Source organism: Pleurodeles waltl, chromosome 3_2 (genome assembly GCF_031143425.1).
Source record: "Pleurodeles waltl isolate 20211129_DDA chromosome 3_2, aPleWal1.hap1.20221129, whole genome shotgun sequence".
NCBI lineage: Eukaryota > Metazoa > Chordata > Amphibia > Caudata > Salamandridae > Pleurodeles > Pleurodeles waltl.
Window position 1 is genome coordinate 17019075 of NC_090441.1, and position 22585 is coordinate 17041659.

The window sequence follows — 22585 nt, forward strand, 5'->3', positions numbered from 1 at the left end:
ACTATTTCTTTGTGTGCTTTTAGCCTGCTTTCAGTTAGTGACAGAAAGGGGTGTGAAACCAATGCTGGATCTCAGACAGCTAAACATTTCCGAAAAGTAGACATCAGCAAGGGGTCATTTGTGTAGCTCCTACAAGGTTTTCCTGCAGGAAATAACAGGTGAAATAAAAAAATATTGAAATTGAGGTGAAAAAGACACATTGCTCTCCACATTGCTCTCCACATTTAACTCTAACTTTTTCCTGCGATGTCAGATTTTCAAAAGCAATATACCGTTAAGTCTGCTGGACTCTTCTGGTTGCGGGGATATATAGGGCTTGTAGGTTCATCAAGAACCCTAGATACCCAGAGCCAGTAATTGAGCTGCACCTTGCAATGGGTTTTCATTGTATCCCGGGTAAATAGCAATTTATTTGGTAAAATATAACTAGTATAAAATAAGTATCAAGGGAACCTTTGTACTTCCAAAATGTACACAAGATAAGGTGTTGAGAACCAGTGGTTATTTGCACACCTCTGAATTCCGGGGTCCCATACTACCATGTTAATTACAGAGCATTTCTCAAACAGATGTCTTTTTTACACATTGTCTTACATTTGGATGGAAAAAATGTAGAGAAAGGCAAGGGACCAATTACACTTGTTTTTCTATTCTGTGTTCCCCCAAGTCTCCCGATTAAAAATGGTACCTCACTTGTGTGGGTAGGCCTAATGCCCCAACAAGAAAGGCAACATGGGCACATCAAATTTTTACATTGAAATCTGATGTGTTTTTTAGAAAGTGCCTAGCTGTGGATTTTGTCCTCTCCCTCAGACGGCACCTAGGGAAACCTACCAACCCTTTGCATTTTTTAAAACTAGACACCTTGGGGAATCCAGGATGGGGTGACTTGTGAGGCTCTCACCAGGTTCTGTTACCCAAAATCCTTTACAAATCTCAAAATTTGACAAAAAAACACCTTTTCCTTACATTTCGGTGATAGAAAGTTCTGGAATTTGAGAGGAGCCACCAATTTCTTTCCACCCAGCACTCCACCAAGTCTCCCAATTAAAGAATGGTACCTCACTTGTGTGGGTAGGCCTAGTGCATGCAACAGGAAATGCCCCAAAACACAACATGGACACCTCACATTTTCCCAAAGAAAACTGTTTTTTTTTTTTTTGTGCAAAGTGCCTATATGTGGATTTTGGCCTCTAGCTCAGCCGACACCCAGGAAAACCTCCCAAACCTGTGCATTTTTCAAAACTAAACACCTAGGGGAATACAAGATGGGGTGACTTGTGGGGCTCTCGACAGGTTCTATTACCCAGAATCTTTAGCAAACCTCAAAATTGGGCAAAACCCACTTTTTCTGTGATTGAAAGTTCTGGAATCTTAGGGGAGCCACAAACTTCCTTCTACCCATCACCCACCCTACCCTCCCAAGTCTCCCGATTAAAATGGTACCCCACTTGTGTGGGTAGGCCTAGTGCTCGCAACAGGAAATGCCCCAAAACACATTAAAATGATCTATTACAAAACTACCTGTTTTTGTGGGGGTAGGGGCATGGCACCTGTGTTTTTGGTCCCAGTGCGGTGGTCATCTAGGGGAACCTACCGAAGCCAGACATTGTTGAAAACTAGGCACCCGGTGGAGTCCAGGGAGGTGTGGCTTGTGTGGATCCCCGAAAAATTTCTTACCAAGACTCCTCTGAAAACCTCAAATATAGCTTTAAAAAAAAACAAAATCACATTTCTCCTACTTTTCTCTGTAGGATCATTGTGCCAGTACAAATTTCCTACCATCCAGTGTTCCCGTTGGTCTGCCGATAAACATGATACTGCACTTGTGTGGGTGGCCCAGGTGCCTGCAACAGGAAAAGGCAAATAATGTGTAGAGATTAAGGGGATATCACAGCGAGTTGATAAGCACAATTGTTTTTTTAATATATTTTTAGGCTGGCTCTGCTCTGAAGACCCACACAAATCATTTTACCTGGGAGACTGAGGGAAGTAGGTGATCCTACAAAGAAAAGTGAGGAATATATATATATATATATAATTTTTTTTTTTTTTAAAGCAAATTTTGAGGTTTGCAGGGAGTAGGAGTATGGGTAATAAAATGTTGAGGGATCCACGCAAGCCACACCTCCTTGGACTCCACTGGGTGTCTAGTTTAAAAAGAAATTCTGGGTTTGGTATTACTCTGCCTGGAACGTAGACCTCTGAAAACCGATCTACAAAATGATCAAGGACAGGCCTAATCTTAAAAAGACAGACAGAATCAGAGTGATCTTGTGGCAAGGCTATAGCTATGTTAACAAAATGCAGCATCCAAAGAAGCAGCAAATACCGATTACTACTCATGGTTGCAAGAAATATAGCCATTGCCATCAAGGGACTAGTAGACCAATAAGAAGCCATTGACGGCTTCCTTATCAACTGCATCAGAAAAGTCAAACCCAATAAATTTTTCCATCTCTTCCAAATTTGTAGGAATCCACTGGGTAGCTCTAGAGTGTGGCCTAAGTCTGGCAGCATTGCCCCTTAAATACTGCTCCGCATACAAAGTAGTCTGCTTAAGAATCTCTTTAAAAAAAAAAAAAAAAAAACAATTGTCTATAAACAACTGAAAGAAATTGACAAGCAAAAGGTTTTCCCTATTCACTCTACACCCCGGGAGACCAGTAGAGGCAGGCAAATCTGGCTGCTCCATGTTTGGGGCAACCCAGTGTTCAGGTCTTTCAATAAGAAGCTTTTCAGCCCCAGGCTGCTGCACTATTGGCACATCAGTGTCCTCCTCTAAAACAGGCCCTTTATCTGCACTGAGAGTGACTTCATCATTAGAAGATTCCTTTGGGACAGGAAATTCATTATCAGAATCTCTCACATCTGCCTCAGATGCAGAGTTGGTCTCCTAATCAAGACCAGAAGACGAGTCAAAAAGCATACCAAGAACCTGTTGAGCGGTCATCCTGCGGCTAGCCATGGTCCTTCCTACGAAAAGTAACTGGACAAATGCACCACCAACAACCAGCACTGTGTAAGATAAGTAAGAAACAAAGTGTGGCTTTATTACAAAGAGTTATGTACTCAAAAACTAGCTAGACTCGCCAGCAGCTACTCTGCACAGACACAGCAATCGCCAATGATATCACACTAAAAAGAAACAAAAGAAAAGAATATTAGACCTAATGCAACACAAGTATCATCATGCACAAATCTAAGGGCAATTTCACACACAATCCTACATTTAGTACACTCCTTACAAAAATGTTATTCATGCATGGCAACAATACTCATTTGGAGTATATAGTTTTTTCCTACCTAGAAAATGCAACTATGCAAACTGCAGGTCAACCACTGCCGAAACCGCAAGGAGTCACAGCAAAGGAATCAAAAGCTTTGATCTATAAAAAAAAAAAAACTAAAAAAAAACGTAATAATAAACCGTTATAATCACAAATTTAAATACTTTGCCAGTTGACGAACACCCCGCCACAAAACATTTAGAAATGCCCCCTGGGGAGCAGAAATGGCCATCAGTCAAGTGCCCCCTTTAGGGGAGGTGGGGTTGTGACCCTTGCCCAAGGATTTCCCCCTCCCCCCCCCAACACACACACACACACACACAGAAACAAAAACTATCCCTGGCATTTTAGTGGTTTCTGAGATGGGCCCAAAAAAATGTAGGCCTATTTGACTCATTGGGGGCAGAAATGGCTATTAGTAATGTGCCTCCATGGGGCGCGACCATTGTGAAATGCTTCCCCCCCCCCCCTCCCCCAATACCCACAGAAAAAAAACAAAGAAAATAAATCCCTGGCGTTCCAGTGGCTTTTTCCCCCCCTTGGGGGCAGATCGGCTTAAAAATAATAGGGGCAGAAATGGCGATAAATAATATTCCCCCCTAAGGGGAGTGACCCTTGTTTAAGGGGCCGCTGCCCCGTAGTAAAATAAAAAGAGAAAATCTCTGGTGTCCAGTGGGCATTCCTGCTGCCCGATCGCACTGCGATCGGGCAGCAGGAATACTAAGAGACATTGAGGCAAAGGAAAACTAGCGCTCCACCCCACCCCCAACCCATGCTCCAGTGCCAGCACGTAGTGGTTATGTCCTCAGCACAGGAGCACTGTGCCACGGGACGTAACAATTACGCGTCTGTGGCACACAACAGGTTAAAACACTCTTTCTGCCCCCCCCCCCCCCCCCCCTCTGTATTTCCCCATCTGTTTTCCATCAGTACCTAACTTGATGTGGTCACTTTCAGGAAAATAATAAAAACCTACCACTTTTCCCTTCACCCCAGCTAACCTCTTGATGGATTGCCCTCATTTCCTTCATGCTGTTTGTTAGTGTTTGTGTGCCTTTTCTCAGCAGTCTGTGTCCTTGTATTTCTTGGTTATACGTAACCTGCACTTGACTGTTTTTTCTAGTAGAGCGGTGTTAATAAAGGCTGTAAATAAATAAAATACTACAGTTTTCTTTTTTTGAACCAGGGAAATGGTTATTGAAAACATAACATGAATTACTATATTGTATGGTTTAGTTGTGGGTAGATACCATTATTGGCAAAACCAGTACAGCTCTGTTAGCTTTGTTAGATACTCTCACACCAAATTGCACTACGTATGCACACGCAGCTAGGAATTGAAGAGGGTGTTGAAGGCTGGGGAACAGGGAGCAGGAGAGGGCAAAAGTTGATTGGGTGCATTAAGTTGCTGGCACTGGCAGAAGTGAGTTGTAAGATGCCAAACAGCGACTGGTCAGGTAGCAGTGTGCAACTCCCCTGAACCTAGCAAGGAGGTAAAAAGAAGAGCTAAAGAAAAATGAAAAAATAGTCCTCTCACGTCGGCAGTGGAAGAAAGCATACCTGCTAATCAAAGTGATGGTAAATAAACTATGTTCTAAGTACAGAACAAAAACAAGAATTGGTAGGAAAGCTATCCAATAAGGAGAAGGGAACTGAGGTGGACAAGAGGCATCCATTCACGAGCAGGTCTTCAACAGCAGTAGGTCGAGACCTAAAAACGCAATAAAAATGTTTCATTATATAGGCGAAAGTGTACAATTTTAGAAAGTCACTATTGGCTTTGTTTAAAAAAAAAATAATAATAAATAAAAATAAAAAATAAACCTGTTGAGTTTTTCCTTAAACAGAAACATGATTTGATTAAACAATGGAGACCTGTATTGTAAAACTGTTCCATGTGGCTTGACTTCATTGAGAAACCCATATTTTGCAGGAACATGTTCAATATGTACAGGTCCTGGTAAGATATAGATTTTTATAGCTCTGCAGTTTGTACGATAAAAGCACACTGAAACACAAGCAGGCCTCTGTGATAGGTGCTTTTCAGGTTGCGCATACTAGACAGCACATGTATTGTGTGGTACAAAGCATATTGTTGCTTACCAAGAATACAGGGAGTGCAGAATTATTAGGCAAGTTGTATTTTTGAGGATTAATTTTATTATTGAACAACAACCATGTTCTCAATGAACCCAAAAAACTCATAAATATCAAAGCTGAATATTCTTGGAAGTAGTTTTTAGTTTGTTTTAGCTATGTTAGGGGGATATCTGTGTGTGCAGGTGACTATTACTGTGCATAATTATTAGGCAACTTAACAAAAAACAAATATATACCCATTTCAATTATTTATTATTTCCAGTGAAACCAATATAACATCTCAACATTCACAAATATACATTTCTGACATTCAAAAACAAAACAAAAACAAATCAGTGACCAATATAGCCACCTTTCTTTGCAAGGACACTCAAAAGCCTGCCATCCATGGATTCTGTCAGTGTTTTGATCTGTTCACCATCAACATTGCGTGCAGCAGCAACCACAGCCTCCCAGACACTGTTCAGAGAGGTGTACTGTTTTCCCTCCTTGTAAATCTCACATTTGATGATGGACCACAGGTTCTCAATGTGGTTCAGATCAGGTGAACAAGGAGGCCATGTCATTAGATTTCCTTCTTTTATACCCTTTCTTGCCAGCCGCGCTGTGGAGTACTTGGACGCGTGTGATGGAGCATTGTCCTGCATGAAAATCATGTTTTTCTTGAAGGATGCAGACTTCTTCCTGTACCACTGCTTGAAGAAGGTGTCTTCCAGGAACTGGCAGTAGGACTGGGAGTTGAGCTTGACTCCATCCTCAACCCGAAAAGGCCCCACAAGCTCATCTTTGATGATACCAGCCCAAACCAGTACTCCACCTCCACCTTGCTGGCGTCTGAGTCGGACTGGAGCTCTCTGCCCTTTACCAATCCAGCCACGGGCCCATCCATCTGGCCCATCAAGACTCTCTCTCATTTCATCAGTCCATAAAACCTTAGAAAAATCAGTCTTGAGATATTTCTTGGCCCAGTCTTGACGTTTCAGCTTGTGTGTCTTGTTCAGTGGTGGTCGTCTTTCAGCCTTTCTTACCTTGGCCATGTCTCTGAGTATTGCACACCTTGTGCTTTTGGGCACTCCAGTGATGTTGCAGCTCTGAAATATGGCCAAACTGGTGGCAAGTGGCATCGTGGCAGCTGCACGCTTGACTTTTCTCAGTTCATGGGCAGTTATTTTGCGCCTTGGTTTTTCCACACGCTTCTTGCGACCCTGTTGACTATTTTGAATGAAACGCTTGATTGTTCGATGATCACGCTTCAGAAGCTTTGCAATTTTACGAGTGCTGCATCCCTCTGCAAGATATCTCTCTATTTTTGACTTTTCTGAGCCTGTCAAGTCCTTCTTTTGACCCATTTTGCCAAAGGAAAGGAAGTTGCCTAATAATAATTATGCACACCTGATATAGGGTGTTGATGTCATTGGACCACACCCCTTCTCATTACAGAGATGCACATCACCTAATATGCTTAATTGGTAGTAGGCTTTCGAGCCTATACAGCTTGGAGTAAGACAACATGCATGAAGAGGATGATGTGGTCAAAATACTCATTTGCCTAATAATTCTGCACTCCCTGTATAGAGGGGCTTGGAGACAGCCCATTTCTTACTGTTGTTTAAATTTTCTGTCACTCATGTGACTTCTTATTCTTGTCAGTCTTGTGTTTGTCCCTCACATAGAGCAGTGCCTCTTGCTCATTTCTTTGACTGTCTGACCTCTCTGTTTCCACTGCCTCTTTGCAAGTGCTCCTTTTTTTTATTTTGTGTTTGTCAGTCTATGATGTTTCCGAAATGTCTCCCTTGTGTTCTTTCTCCCCCTCCGCACTTGTGTTGCTTTCTGTGACCAGAGTGCTTCTCCCCCTCTTGTCCTCGCCTGTTTGTTTCTCCCTGTTGCCTCATTGTGCGCTCTGTGTTGCTTCCTCCATCTGTGCCCTCCTATCTTCCCCTTGTTTCTTCTAACGCACTCCTTGTTACTTCCCCCAACATTAGTATTGCTGCCCTGTACCTTCTGCTACCTTACTCGTTTTGATTACGCTTCCTTCCCTAGTATTACTTCTGTTCTGACCCCCCACACTTCTGATAGGCACCCGCCCCTCAATGGTTAACTTGGAAAAAAAATAAAAAATCTGCAATTTTCCTTCACTATTTAGTTACCAATCCAACTCAGAATGGTAGCTCAAAAGAAACCCACCTAATTTTTAGGTATGCCCATGTGTCGTATTTGCGCATATGCCCCAACAAAATCTTGAGGTGCACCAAAGGCTTTGTTCCCCCATCTTAAGCCATGCTGCATAGCATTGGGGACTCTGTGCAGCGTGGCAAAAAAATATTGGCACAAACACTAGGCCACAAAGGCAAGACCTTTTGGATTTACCATTGCTTGTGGTTCTTGGTATGGTTTTGTGCACTTGTAATCATTACTGAGACATTGACTTACCGTTTTATTTTTGTAAAACCACTCAAATGTTACTAAAACAAAATGTACTTGACGCTTAAAGACGGTGAATGATAAGTTCTGCATTAAATAATGCAGAGTCACTAAGTTACATTTGCCTGGATGGGCCAAGCAATACGTTTGCTTCGTAAGAGTTGTGCTGTTTTGTTGATTAACCAAGACAGTAAGATTCGTCTGCATTACTGACTGAAAAAGTAGTTGAAAAAAATCAGAATTGTCATATGAATGTCATTCCATTGAAAAGGTAATGGGCTCAGAAAAAAGTAATTGTATTTTATCTGAATATATATTGTACTGAATAGTTAAACTTATGTTTAAACAAATAGTACTTTGCTCCTACAACATACCCTCTGCGTTTCACAAGTTAGGGCTGCTATCAGACCTAAATATGAAATTCATGAAAAAATGGTAGTAAAATTATGCCTTGAAATTCAGTATTTTTATATCAACAGGGCTAAATATTAAACCAGTGTGATATACCTTTCTCGTATTGCTCATTGCAGTGTTATATCAATAGCATGTTTTGTTTGTGTGCTTGAGCTCTGAACACATTTTTGTAAACATAAGGACCTGATTTTTGTGAGTCCCCCCTCTCCCTTACTCTCCCCAGCCAGACAAGTGCAAGTATTGAAATGTCCAGCCGCTCACATACTTCCTATTGAATGATTTGTGCGTGTGTGTGTGTGTGTGTGTGTGTGTGTGTGTGTGTGTGTGTGTATATATATATATATATATATATATATATATATATATATATATATATATATATATATATATATTGCTTTGTCTTTAACTTGTAAGTGATAGACAAACCATACCTTTGTCACTTCTGTTTGTCTGCGAGGAATGTGAGCTCACTGTTTACACCCTGAAAGAGCTGGGTATGTCTGGTAAAACCCATAAAGAAAACTGATGGCAAGTTAATTTAAGATGGTTTTCTTTTCATCCCTTAATGTGGGCTCAATGATTAGACCCAGCAAGAACCAGAGATCTCGTGGCAAGTTCCAAGAAGAAAACTGATGGCAAGTTAATTCAAGTTGGTTTTTGTTTTTCATTCCCCTGAATTGTTTTTATGTATTTCTTTGTATCAGTAAGCATTCTTGACAAGCGTTGATAAGTGTTTTGTCTCTGAGCCGATGCCACTTGAAGTGGGTTTCTTAAGAAAATGTTAATAATACTTGTTGCATTTCCGGGAGGGCCTATTTGACCCCAGTGCTTAGTAGAGTCCCTTATTTTTGGAAGCATTTATTGGTTGCCAAACATAATCCTGTTTGCATTTTCTAAATCTAACTGTCTCTTTTTAGGCTCATGAAGCCTCACACCATCACCACCACCATCACCACCATCAACAGGCAGCACAGAATAGCCTATTACCCCTTCTGGGGACTCCTGTTGAGCCACCTGACCAGAAGCCCATGCTCCCCATACCAATAACTACTCAGAAACCCCAGCCAGCACCAGAGCCGGTGAAGGAGACAGTTGTGGTGAAAAAGGAAAAGCCCAAAACCTCTTTTGTGTGCACCTACTGCAGTAAAGCTTTCAGGGACAGTTACCACCTGAGGCGCCATGAATCATGCCACACAGGGATAAAACTGGTGTCTCGGCCGAAGAAACCTCCAACAACTGTTGTGCCCCTTATCTCTACTATTGCTGGTGACAACAACAGAACTTCATTGGTCTCAACAATCGCAGGAATACTGTCAACAGTCACTACATCGTCTTCGTCAACAAATGCTAGTAGTAGTACTGGCATCATAAGTACCCCAGTAATGCCACCAATTCCTACTCCCAAAAAGCCCAGCAAGCCTGTGAAGAAGAATCATCCCTGCGAGATGTGTGGGAAGGCATTCCGTGATGTCTACCACCTTAACCGGCACAAGCTTTCCCACTCTGATGAAAAGCCCTTTGAATGTCCTGTTTGTAACCAACGTTTCAAGAGAAAGGACCGTATGACGTACCATGTAAGATCGCATGAGGGAGGGATCACCAAACCCTACACCTGCAGCGTTTGTGGAAAAGGCTTCTCAAGGTAATGTATAAATTGATTTGATGTGTGACAACTACTTCACGATGCCAGAAGAATCTAAATAAACAGTAAAAAAACCAAATCCTGTTGTATTCATTAGAATCTTGGGCGAGCTTACTGGCTTGCATATAAGAAGGAAAATATGCACATTTCGTAAACATGTGAAATATTTTAGTTCCCTTTCATTTAAATCAGTTATGCAGTAAACCTTTACATCACCCTTATAACAGGGTTTCTAGAGTTCTTTGGATTTCACATTTGCCCTACTTTCCAACTATGGAGAATTTTTATACAGGAAGATTGTTTCATGTGAGCATGACTGATAGACCTTACTGGTGTTTCTCTGACGGTTGATTAAACACTTAAGTACCTAAGGTTTTATATTTATTCCGGGCTGGAGTTTGAGAAATCTTGGTTTAACATGCTGGATCAAATGGTGATGCGGTTCATCTGGTCGTATGGTAAGATCAGGAGGGCGGGTAGATATGACGTTATCTAGGGAGAAGTGGGGTTGGTCCCTTCCAAACTTTAAATTATACCAGCTGGCGGCTGCACTACAGTTCATGCATCCTCTGTTTAACACTAGAAGACTCACGAGTAGTAAAGGGTATATCCCGGATAGATACGAATTATTAATTGGATCTCTGGCTAGGGGTGTACTCTTGACATTCACGGAACCTAGTTATTATAAGAAGACGAGGGTTAAGGTCTTAAATGCTGCAAATAAGTGTTGGACCCCCTGGCGGAAAAGAATGGGACTAGGTAGATATAATTATTATACGATGATTGCAAATAACACATCGCTTCCTGAGATAGTTAGGGACAACTACATGGACCGGTGGAATAGACAAGGGGTACAAAGGCTAGGGTACCTCTTTGTTGGATCCACATTATGCATATTCAAGAGCCTGCGGGAGAAATTTGGCCTAGAGGGGATTCTTTAAATACTTATAAGTTAGGGATTTTTTACATAGGAAAACGGGGGCAGCAGGATTTGTAAAATGCCCCATGATGGAGATGTTGGTGAATGGAGATAGGTTTACTATAAAGACAGCTTATGCCAAACTCAATGATGAGCTGACAGATGATCTGCAGAAGCATTGTAAGAAGTGGGAAGCGCAAATTAATGTGAGCGAGGCAGAATTTTATGAATCCTTTGGGCCTGGTTGTAGCATTTTGTTGTCTGCTGCAGTTCAGGCACAATATTATAAAACAATTTTTTATTTATACTTCACCCCAGGGAAAATAGCTAAGTGGGGCAGGGCAAGGGGGGCAAATTGCCCAAGATATCAGGTACACGGTGCAGACCTAATTCATATGTTTGCTACATGCACAGTATTAACAACCCTGAGAAAGGATGTCGGACAGTTTATCAGGGGAGTAGTTAATCAGGATGTGGATTTGACCCCCGGGGTGGTAGTGCTTGGGGTATCGGATGTAATCAGGCCTCTAGTGTCTAGGTTTATTTTTGTATCCATGGCGGTATATAGACTCTGCATCACCTCAGCATGGCTCGACCAGCACACCTCTGACATTTCAGTCGTGGTTGGGTCAACTTTTTTTGGTTTATCAGCTCGAACATGCACTGTATGAACGTAAGGGGAGGAAGGCGAGACGGAAAGGTCAAGATATTTGGGGAGTACTGGGCACATGCTTAGCTAATCGATAAGTATTTTTGTGTGTTAATCTTGTATTTCTCTGTTTAATAAAAAAAACAAAAAAAGTACATTTGAATTATAATGTACAGAGCATTCTGATTCCAGTTCCCATGTCCTGTTTGACTTAGTAACCTATTGTTTTCCATTTACTCACATTGTTTACTCTTGGTGCTTTGAGTAGCTATGTTTGGCTCTGTAGTGAACGTGGATCTTTTTTTCCCTCTTTACAGGCCTGATCACCTGAGTTGTCACGTGAAACATGTACATTCGACAGAGAGACCTTTCAAATGCCAAGTAAGTTTCAGATCATTTCCATATTTCATTTTCAAATGTTAAGTTGCTAAAATTTGTGAGTCGCTTTGGCTTATGACTCGTGGAATCATGTATTTTTTTTTTTTTTTTTTTTTTTTAATCAGTCTGAGGTCAGGACCTTATGGCTGTCTTTAATAACTTTACATTTTCAATAGCTAAGCCAGCAGGTTAATAAGGTAGTAGTGGTACTGTTAATTTCATGGTTATGCTTTTTAAAGCCTTCATTAATACTCATAAGCATAGCGTTCTTTTGCCTACGTACATGGTACGGAAAACTTTTTTCCATTGAACTGTCTCTTTCCCAAAATATTTAAAACTAGTGTCTATTAAAAAACAAATGTTTAGTGTTTTTTTTTTTTTTTTTTTTTTTGGTTAACAAAAATACGAATAGATTGAAAAATGAAACTTGGCCTTTTTCTTTTTGCATCTTATGTTTGAAATGGAAAAAAGAAGGAAATCAGCTCACTGACAGCCCCTCATTAACGTGACATGATCACTTTAAGATTACTCTCATGTTGCAGAATGCAGTTAGCACCGTAAAGTGGTCTCTGAATTAATGGTACCTGAAATTTTGACTTATCTTTTGGCTTTCTATCTCTTCAGAAACATGCCTTTAAAAAGCATTCTTTGACTCTGTGTCCACTAAATTTCCATACAGTTTTTCTGCTTAACCTTGTGAATCCACCCCCCACCCCTTTTACCAGGGCCGCACTAGACTGGGTCAGGGTAACATAAAAGCAGTGCACCTACTAGCTGGTAGGTAGCGCTGTGGATCTCCACGTTGACACCATTCCTTTCCGGAAGTTATAAATTGAACCACATATGAGTACCACTTATGTGTGCTGACGTCGGTTCCTTTCTTTACACATCTTTGGATGGGGAGTAAAGAAAGATGTATTTTTTATTTTTTAAATGACATGTCAATCCTTGTAGGTACAGTCACAAACAGCTGCAACTGACAAATACCCACTTGGTGTGCCTCTGTTTAATTTCTTCACACGTCTCTAAGGCCCCCGACTGTGGTAAAGCTGTATGTAGCAAAACCCTGATAGGCTCTGCACTGGTCCCACTCCAAGTTCACGGTGAGGGCCTGCTTCTGAAATTGTTCGAGAGGGAGATGTTTCTCGTGGCAAAGCCTTCTGGTAAATCAGAAAAGAAACTAGCAGTATTCTGACCCTCCCGCTGCTCTTGATCGCCAAAGAAGGCGCAAAATCTTCACCGTGCCTCTGGTCTCTCTCCTGTTTAACCAGCTTCCTGGGCCCATCGATGTCCCTGCAGGCCTTTCACGAAGCCATGCAGCACATCATAGGTGCATTTTGGCTCCCTCTGGGCCACAATGATCTGCAGGGACTCTGACTTGTGTTACAGCACGCAGGCCGTGGTGGTGTCTGCACCAGACTCTGCCATGTTATGATGATAACTGGTATTCAGAGCTACAAGATGCCAGTGGGCAAAACAGCTGATCAAGCTACAGTCAGGCAATTCCACTTAAAGCCCCCTCCCCCTCGCCATCAGCACCCCAAAAATTTTGTTATTGAGGTTTTGGTGTAATGGCAACCTGCGGCTCTCCTGCCTGCAACCAGTTGCCCTTGCTATATTCAGTTTGATGCACTTGCGCTGTCCCACAAATCCATCTGAGGATATCAACTGTATTTTTAACCTCCAATTTCAAATCCCTTCACATATACTGTTCCTTTTGCAGCTGGCACCCCATCATAGAGCCACCCCAAGCTAGTCTCGCCCCTATCTCAGTCAGTGCAAATACTTAGGGCAAGTCAGTTTGTAGAATTCTGCAGACAACAATGAGATAATTGGCAGCCACAAGTCGCTAACTGATGTGTTAAGGCAAGGGTCAGGTGTTCTATGCCCATTAAGCGCAATATTCTTTGGAGCCAGTTGGTAAAGGTTGGGGATTTCTCTGAGCCCCATAGCAAAAGGATGGCCTGCAGCGCTGCTGTCAGTGCTAGATCCATGTTAACCCAGTCTGGAATTTTAAGGGCAAAGTCATAGGGTTGGGGAAACCCAGGATAATGGATGCAGGGCAGCTGAATATCAATATTTTTCTATTTCTGTCAAAAGTTTACCAATTTTGAAGGTTTTGGGTAAGACCAAAGGAGGTGGGAGTAAGGTCCCCGGTGCCCCACAGCCCCTCCTGCACCCCGCACTATGAGTGGGGTTCCCTCTATGTAATCTAACTGGTATTATAAACCTGTATGTTGTAATTCTGGTGGTGGATTCTATACTTGCGGTATTGCACTTTATATGTTGTACTCTGTAGTATGTTTGCCACTCCGTGTGTGTCAGTCTGCCCCAGTTCGAGCCTAGGTTTTCTTCTCTGAGTGGGGTTGCAGCAAAAGTGCATATCATTTGATAATGCATTGCTCATTCTCCTTGGACAAAAGCCACTTTTGCAAGAGTGCAATAATTGGTTGCGCACCCGCTTGGACATACGGAGGGGTGACCCTGTGGCAGATGTGCAGGTAGCGCGTCTATTATGTCTCTGGCAAGCCATACTCTGCCTTAAGTTATTAGAAAGGAATGAGCCCCTCCTTGTCGAATAAATAACCAATCGATCTACAGCCAGCTGCCTGCCAGGACGCAAAAGCGGTGGGATGGAGGTGGAAATTATATCCGTGTTCCTCTCTGAGTGACACTTGTTAGAGGGGATGAATAAAGCGCCCAGGCTCTTTAGCTCTTCTGTAGTCAAGGGATTTTCCAGAGATGGTCACCTGCTATTGTCCTGTCCATATAACACCAATGCTTTTCGGTCTACTTCCGACTCAATTCCAGGAGGAACCGAAGTTGTGCGGCTTGGTAGTAGTACACAAGGCTAGGTACCCCCCAAAACCACCCTCCTGTGCTGGGCGGTGACGCTTACTGCAGTTCATAAGGGGCCTCTGTTGGATTTCTGCCTGGAGCGATAGGAGCATGCCTGCCTGGGGTATTGGGGCCTGGAACAGGAATAACTCTTGGCAGGAGAGTCCTTTTAGGGGCCACCACCCCCTCAAGCCGTGAGAGGTGATAGTGTTCCCAAGTGTTGTGCAATAATCCATATGGACCGGTCAGTCGGGTTAGGTAGTTGATGCCCATTGTTTTGTTGATGGGGCCTTAACCCCCCTTCCCCACCCCCTTTCCCCCCAAATGTAGGAATTGTGCTGCCCCGTGCAGTGGTGGATACTCCACGCTATCAAAGTCCAGGCTACTGAGCTGCACCCTCGCATTCTCCAGCTGCTGCCACATCTTTAGTTCCCCAGTTTTTATAAATGTCCTCCAGTTCTTCCAACCTCCTTTCCAGCTCCCCTCTCTTTTCCATACACAGCTTATTGTCAGCTGCAGGAATAGCTCTCTCTGGACCACCACCTTCTGTGCCTCCCGTAGGATAGCCACTGGGATATCTCTGTATGGTAAATGGCTACAAAGCCTGTAATCCCCTGTATTATATGGTGTACTGTGTCAGGTCTGTGTAGCAAGGTTTCCCTCAACTGCCAGGGGTGGCAGGGTCAATGCGAAGTGGACATCGGGAGCTTAAGTATCAGTGGGACATGATCACCCAGTGACCTGGGTTGAGTCTCCCCATAATATCAAAATAATCAAGGCACGCATGTGTCTTATGGGCATGTGAATAAAAACTGCAATCTTAGTGCGCAGATGGGCGAACCGCCACAAATCGCATAATCTGACCTCCAGCTGACTCTGAAACTATTTTTACAGCAATGTTTAGTGCAGATGGGGGCATTCCTTCTCGGGGGCCAATAGTGCTGGTGTGTCAGTGATCCCTCACTAACAATGCTCCTCTGATAACGTCCCATCTGTTCAGGTGGGAGGGGGGAACAGAAGAAAAATGTTTAAGTAAATTTTCTTTGCTTATTGCATTATGAGCTAAAGTGAGTGAAAGGTGAGTCAAAATGTACTTTGAACTATGTGCAGAACACCTCTGGTCATAGCAGTAAATTACATGGAGTAGCTGATCTCCAGGACTGTTTGCAGAAATCCTTTAGGGATTTCCACTCGTTCTTGGAGGGCTTCTGAAATTGAACCCTAATCATGGCAGCTATACTGGTAATCACACCTGCTAAAAGGATTGATATGCTACAAGCTTTTTGGGATCTGAAAATCCTTCCCTTGCTTTCCACAAGTATCAGATTATCCTTTGAATGTCCATTTCTTATTTTATTAGATGATAGCATAAGGTTATTTAGATGAAGAAATAGTCCTCTTGATTTGTTTTTGTTTACATATAAAAGCTTGTTTTCCATTGGCTCTGCCTGCTTGCACAGACCTTTCCAACCAGTTGTGAATGTTAAGAGGACAAAGACTAAAAGAATCACATGAAGATACATTTTCCTTTTAATATGCTGTTGCTGCTCCATTTTTTTTCCCCCCAGCATTCTACTAAGAACTGCAGTAAGGAAAAATGTAACGAATACATGTGGTGGAGAGTAGCCTGCTTCTAGAAGAGTCTTTAGCCGAAAAAAAAAAAAAAAAAGTGGTTACAAAGCTGTAATCTGTAACTTACCCTATTAAGAATGGCATTGTCCACTGATGCTTACTCCACTCGATGTAGGATCTGCGGCGTGAGTAATACAATTGTTGGTTATGCCCCAAACTAAAATTAGTCCACTGAAAAATTGTTTAAACATTTTACAAATCTACATTGTTTACAGCTCTGCCTTATTGTTCATATATATCCCAAACCTTGACAACAGGTAAGCTGGTAATTGCCATCATGAGATGGGAAAGACACATCTTGTGACTTGGTTTAGCTAGATGTGGTATTGATTGCGATTTAAGTTAGAAAACTGTTATAACAGTTCTTTTTCAAATTTCTACAGTTTTTTTATAAAATAATGCCAATGCCCTTACTCAAAGACTGCATTATTCTAACTGTTTAAATTCAACAGGAGAAGGATTCACTAATTTTTTAGTAGTAATTAAATTGAATGTTTTTAGCAGACAAAGTGATAACTTCATGCCACAGTCCCAGGATGTGCAATGTTTATCATAAAGGTTCGCCACTTGGCAAAATACAACACTCTGAAGTTCTCTTGTGTACTGCCATATATGTCTGCCTAAGAGTTTTATGACCAAGTAAAAAAAGGTTCCTCGCCTACCAACAAAGCAGTTGTGAAACGGTAACATAATTGTTTCAGGATACAATCTTGTATATTACAATAATTTATTCTTAGTTGCACATACCTGCAGTTTTGTATCTTCATTCTTGAGTCATTCTGGGGAATCCATGGTGAAGAATGTCTTTTATGCGCTTTCTAATCCACCACCTGAAGGATTTTTTTTTTAAAATCTTTTTTTATCTCCAGTGGACTGAAATCTAACTGCATTAATAGCGAGTGGTTGTGACCTTAATATATAATTCCATAAGACTCTGCTTAATGGAAGAAACCACAAGTCTTTGTCAGAGGGACTGGCTGTGCCCCGTAAACTTGGTAGGCTGTGCCCCAGTAAACTTGGTAGGCTGTGCCCCAGTAAACTTGGTAGGCTGTGCCCCAGTAAACTTGGTAGGCTGTGCCCCAGTAAACTTGGTAGGCTGTGCCCCAGTAAACTTGGTAGGCTGTGCCCCAGTAAACTTGGTAGGCTGTGCCCCAGTAAACTTGGTAGGCTGTGCCCCAGTATACTTGGTAGGCTGTTAGGGTCCTGTTGCCTTATGAGTACGCATGTAGCAACTGCTGTTCAAGGCATCATTTGAAAATCAATCCGAAAGACCAATGTGTCTCCACATTCCTGTATGGCAGTGCTCTATTTACACCATAATGTTGTATGAGCTGCTGCCAAACTTTGATATTCCTTTTTTGGTAAGGAGTAATCAGTGGAGGAAAATGTTAAAAAAAAAATAAAATAAAAGGCCTGCTCTTCTCCTTCAGTAGGGAGCAGTGGTTTGGGAAAACCCTGGGACTCCCATCATGTATTACACTTTGGCACAGTAGTATGCATAGAAATGTTTTTGATTAGTCATCTTGTGATCTGGGTTTAGCAAAATGGATCTTTTAGCCTTGTTTAGTCTCCTTTATACACTAATATGATTATGTGGGAGGTTGTCACTTTTAAAGTCTATAATTAGTGCAAGGATGGAAGTATTGTACCTTAGTATACACCCTTGAGTTAAGCTAAGGAATATGCGGTCGTCGCCATTTAAAAGTTGCTGATAATGCAGCTTCTTTTTATCGTCTTGCACTTGTATTTTAGATTCCTCTTTAATAGAGCTGATCTTTAAAGAGAAGAAATAAAACACATTGCTTGTTTATTTAGGCGATAAGCATGTTTTAATTAAAACAGACCTACTCGAGTATTATATTGAAAGACCAACTATTTTTACATATACATTGGCTGCTATTGCTTGCACATTTCTATATCTTTAGTAGAAAGCAGAAATGCTTTCTAGACTAGTGTGTGCAGGCATTAGCACATCTACAGCTCAATTCCTTTTGACTTTGGTGCTGTGTGCCAAATATCACATTGTCAAAAAATATTTTCATATAACTATTTTCATATTTGCTATGTTTGCTGAATGGTTTGTTACTATGATAGATATTCCTTTGAAAGGACATATAGTTGGATTACCTCTCTTCCTATGTCAAAACAACCACCCAAAATACTCAAACATCAGATCAGGTAAGAGTTGCTGTTGTACATTTCAGAAGAAGTGACACATGTTCATGTTACTCTACAGACATGCACTGCAGCCTTTGCAACCAAAGACCGATTGCGGACACACATGGTACGCCACGAGGGGAAGGTATCGTGCAACATCTGTGGAAAACTTCTGAGTGCAGCATACATCACCAGCCACCTAAAGACACATGGCCAGAGCCAAAGTATCAACTGCAATACCTGTAAACAAGGTAAAAAATTTCAAGGTAATGAAAGTTTCATTTGAAGGGTTTCCATAAAACATTTTGGAAGGGAAATACTAAAAACGATTTTGGAAGGCTGGGTGAAATTGGTTCAAGGTACTTAGTTGGCCCTTGCTGCTGTGTAGGTGCAAAGGATACTTCCTTGTTTCTTTATAATAGAAAATATGCTTATGATAACATTTTGTCCCACTGAGTGAGAAATTAGTGGATGAAGGCTAAAGCTTACCTCCTACAAAGATTTCCAAAGAAGTATAACTTGTTTTTCTTTCCTTTTATATGTATGGAACATCCATGTTGTATTCTGCAAAATAGATTTAAATACTTTTTATGTTACTACATGCTTTTGTCTGCCACAGAATCTTAATTTCTCACGAAACTAGATCTTTCATATTTTCTTGCTTTAAATTATTTTTGAAACCCAACGAAGAGCCTCATGTTTAATGTTGTTGGTTAGCGGTATTGAAACATTTTAATAGATTTCTATTTGTAGTCTTAATCACCTCATCATTGGGGGTTGCATTGCAGCCGGTGAGGTTCAGAGGCTCCGGACTCCACTTGTCCTAGCGGGCCACCAATCTTGAGATTTTCTACTGTTCATTCTGGGAAGGTAATCTTATGATTGACAGAGCTCTGCTTTTTGCATTTTCATTTTAAGATATATTTGTCACAGGACTGTCTTCTGCATTTAAGAATACCCTTTTGCTTTAATTGCTCTTTCCCTGAATTTTTCACACACCACATTGCTGCCTCTGTGGTTTCTCTCGTCCGCACTCTGTTACGAATAGATTGATATTTAACCGTTTGTTCATCTTCCAATAACAGTTAAGAGTTATTGTTATGCTGAAGACACCCTGAAAAGTCAAGAGTCTCTATTTACCGGTTCATGTTGTCCGAAAAAAGATATCTGTAGCTCATTTATTCTCTTGATAGGGCACTGTCCAGTTGGCTCCTTATTGTTTTACATCAGAAATCGGATCCATAAAAATATGCCCATGCAGGCTACATCTTTTATGGGTAAAAGACATAACGTTTCGAATCTTTCCCATGCTTCATCAGTGAAAATTCCACTTGGCTGCACAGAAGCAATTTCTGCGAGCACCACAGCCACCCAGTCTGCCTAAACCTAGTGACTCCTCAACAATTTCTAGCCGCTACAAACCCCACTGGCAACACTTTATTTATTTTCTGATGACAAGCAGAGGATTGCATCTTCACGATTGTATCAATGGCCATCTTACTAGTGACTCTACAACTATCAATTGTAGCAGGAATAAAGCCAATTTGCCAGATCAACAACCAGTAGCAGGGGGTTTAGTTAAATCTGGACTCTTCAAGTTTAACATAAAAAAGACAGACACATTTTAAATTTTTACTCTATTTTTTCCATGACAGAAGTGGTAAGAGTTTAACAATACGTTGTCTTACTAATGAAAAATGTAAAGCGCTGCACCCCATCTGCTGCTATAATTGCTGTTTACAGAGCCAAGCTACGAACATGCCTCACTTTGGTTCTTTGTTGCATTCTTTTTTTTTTTTTTTTTTTAAACCGTTTTCTCCATCAGGTTTCATTTGTGACCACTAATCTTTCGAGAAGAATGCCACAAAAGGAAATCATCAGGAATGATCTATCTCCGACACTGAGTAGAGCAGTCAAACACTTTTATCCGACACCCTCTTCCCTCCAAAACTACTCTGTCAGCACATTCAGTTCAGTCCTGGAGTCTCTCTATATTTATTCGCTAACATTGCACAACAAACAGCTTCTGCCTATCTTCAATATGTCTGCTGTTACTGACACACCTCATAGGTAGGGAGCAAAGGATTGAGAATTTCAAACTACAAATATACAAAAAGTGGTAAACCTTTGAAAATGAAAGCTCGTCAACTTTAAGTGCTTAAGCCCTAAAAACTACTGGATGGCGTTATACTAAATCAGCAATGCACACTTTGAGTAAAGTTCTATTTTCTGGACAAATTTGGGGTAAAACCGTTCAGTTTTACGTGGTAGTTGCGAGCAAAATTACTATAAATTACTTCTTCAATTAACTTTTTTTTCTCTCTTGCATAAATCTGCACAATAATGTGCTTCCCCCCACACAGTTGCTGAATTTGATGCAAATCTGTCCACATGTTCAAACGTTTTAGGCAAATCAAAAAATTCCTTTTGCAAAGTGCGGCGTACCATATCTATCCACGACCAGCAATGTATAATATGTACACTGCATAACATACATACATGAAGAGTGAGCTTTATTCATTATCCTGGATCGTTAAACTTGTGTATATAGGGCCAGGCGTTTCCACTAAACAAACCTATGCACAGGCATCCTACTTAAAAATCGGAACCCATCTCCTAAGTGAAGGACATTGCCATCCAGTCTCCCATCAGGGCTAGTCTGCCAGAAATTGTGGTGTAAGTATGTGGTAATGTCTTTAAAACTTGTGTCCAGCAAATTGCACCTGATGTCAATAATTAATGTCTAGTTTTCCTAGCCAATTTGCCCAAATGTCACTTCTGTTTCTTTGTGATTCTAATGCAGCTCATCTAGGTGGGTGTATTAGTAGTGTTTTGCTGCACTAAATTTTTATTTTGCAGTTTCTATTCCAATAGTTTCATATACAATGAAAGAATGTACTGCACCTCTTTAACTTCAAATCCCGCACCAGTTCCTGTATCTTTGCTTGTGACGGCAAAGAAAAATTGTAATGACTTGGCAGATACATTCTTGCCACCTGGAACTGATCTCCGTAGAGCCCATTGGAAATTCACTTGCTTTCCATTTTCATTTAAAACAATACCTGGTATCTAAACAATGTAACACTGTGAACATAGGAGCAAGGAATCCACAATACATTATCAGGCATAGAGTCTAAGAAGAACACAAATAGCTAATAGAAAGCAGAATACAGTGAAATGTGCTCTCTATCCCACTTGTCAATGAACCCATGCCTGGCAGAGTTTAAATCAACATGCTCACTTAACTCATGTGAAAATGCCTCACTAAAAGATTAAACAAAAACAATGAAGGAGCAACACACCCTAAAAGATGTAAAGTAAACTGTTTTTTTTTTTTAAAGAAATAAATCAACACATCGTTTGCATTAAAAAAAAAAAAAAAGTTTGTTCCCCAGCTGGGATTTTCTCTTAGACAGAACTTTTCAGTTTTATATTTTCTTAGTATGTTAATGGAAAAATTATATGGAGTAAAGCACACTGCATATAGTGCATATATATTAGTTGCTTGACCATATGTGGGCTTTCAGCACAGGTTCAAAAGACCATCTGTGCTGAGTGTGAATTAGCAAAGACTGTAAGAGATCTGCACTGGTGCTTGCTGGACAGCAATTAGCCCAGCAATAGACCCCCTTTTTCTACTCCACCCAGAAGTACTAGTTGTGATGAATGCGTTACTGGGCTGGGGAGGCCATCGGGGAACAGTGGAGTTCAGAGCACTCTAGTGGAAACCTGACTCCACATCAGCCTGTTAGAGTGTGAGTGATTTGATTGGTGCTGACGACTCCCCCCCCCCCCCCCCCCCCCCCCCACCCCCCCTCCAAAATCCATCCATCTAGGGGGAGCAGGTATAAGCTCTTGAAGGCAACCCCATTGCCTTGAGGTACTTCAATAAGTATGTCAGGAGGTGTAGCGTCCTGTGCAAGAGGCTTTACGCCTCGGGAACTGGCCAAGATAGCTCCCTTGTCGCACAACACCTGGCAGGATGTTTAAACACAACTGCGGACAAACTAAGTCAAGGTGGCACAGGACATTTTCTAATGATGGGAATCAATCAATCAATCAAATAATTTCTTAAGCGCACTACTCACCCGGTAGGGTCTCAAGGCGTGGGGGGGGGGGGGGGGGGGGGGGGTCACTGCTCGAAA

At 41.5% G+C, this 22585-nt stretch overlaps 1 protein-coding gene across 12 annotated transcripts in view; it reads left to right on the top strand.

The window, feature by feature from the left end:
- The window catches only part of VEZF1 (vascular endothelial zinc finger 1), a 167747-nt gene that overhangs the window by 29044 nt on the left and 116118 nt on the right, over positions 1-22585 (top strand). For 5 of the 12 annotated variants that reach the window (XM_069226599.1, XM_069226601.1, XM_069226605.1 and 2 more), the window contains exons 2-5: positions 8810-8860; positions 9143-9867; positions 11753-11816; positions 18520-18691. In XM_069226599.1, coding sequence (XP_069082700.1) covers positions 8810-8860; positions 9143-9867; positions 11753-11816; positions 18520-18691 — 1012 coding nt within the window. Of the gene's footprint in view, positions 1-8809; positions 8861-9142; positions 9868-11752; positions 11817-18519; positions 18707-22585 lie in introns of all 12 variants that reach the window. The other 7 variants (XM_069226598.1, XM_069226600.1, XM_069226603.1 and 4 more) reach the window with 3 other exon arrangements.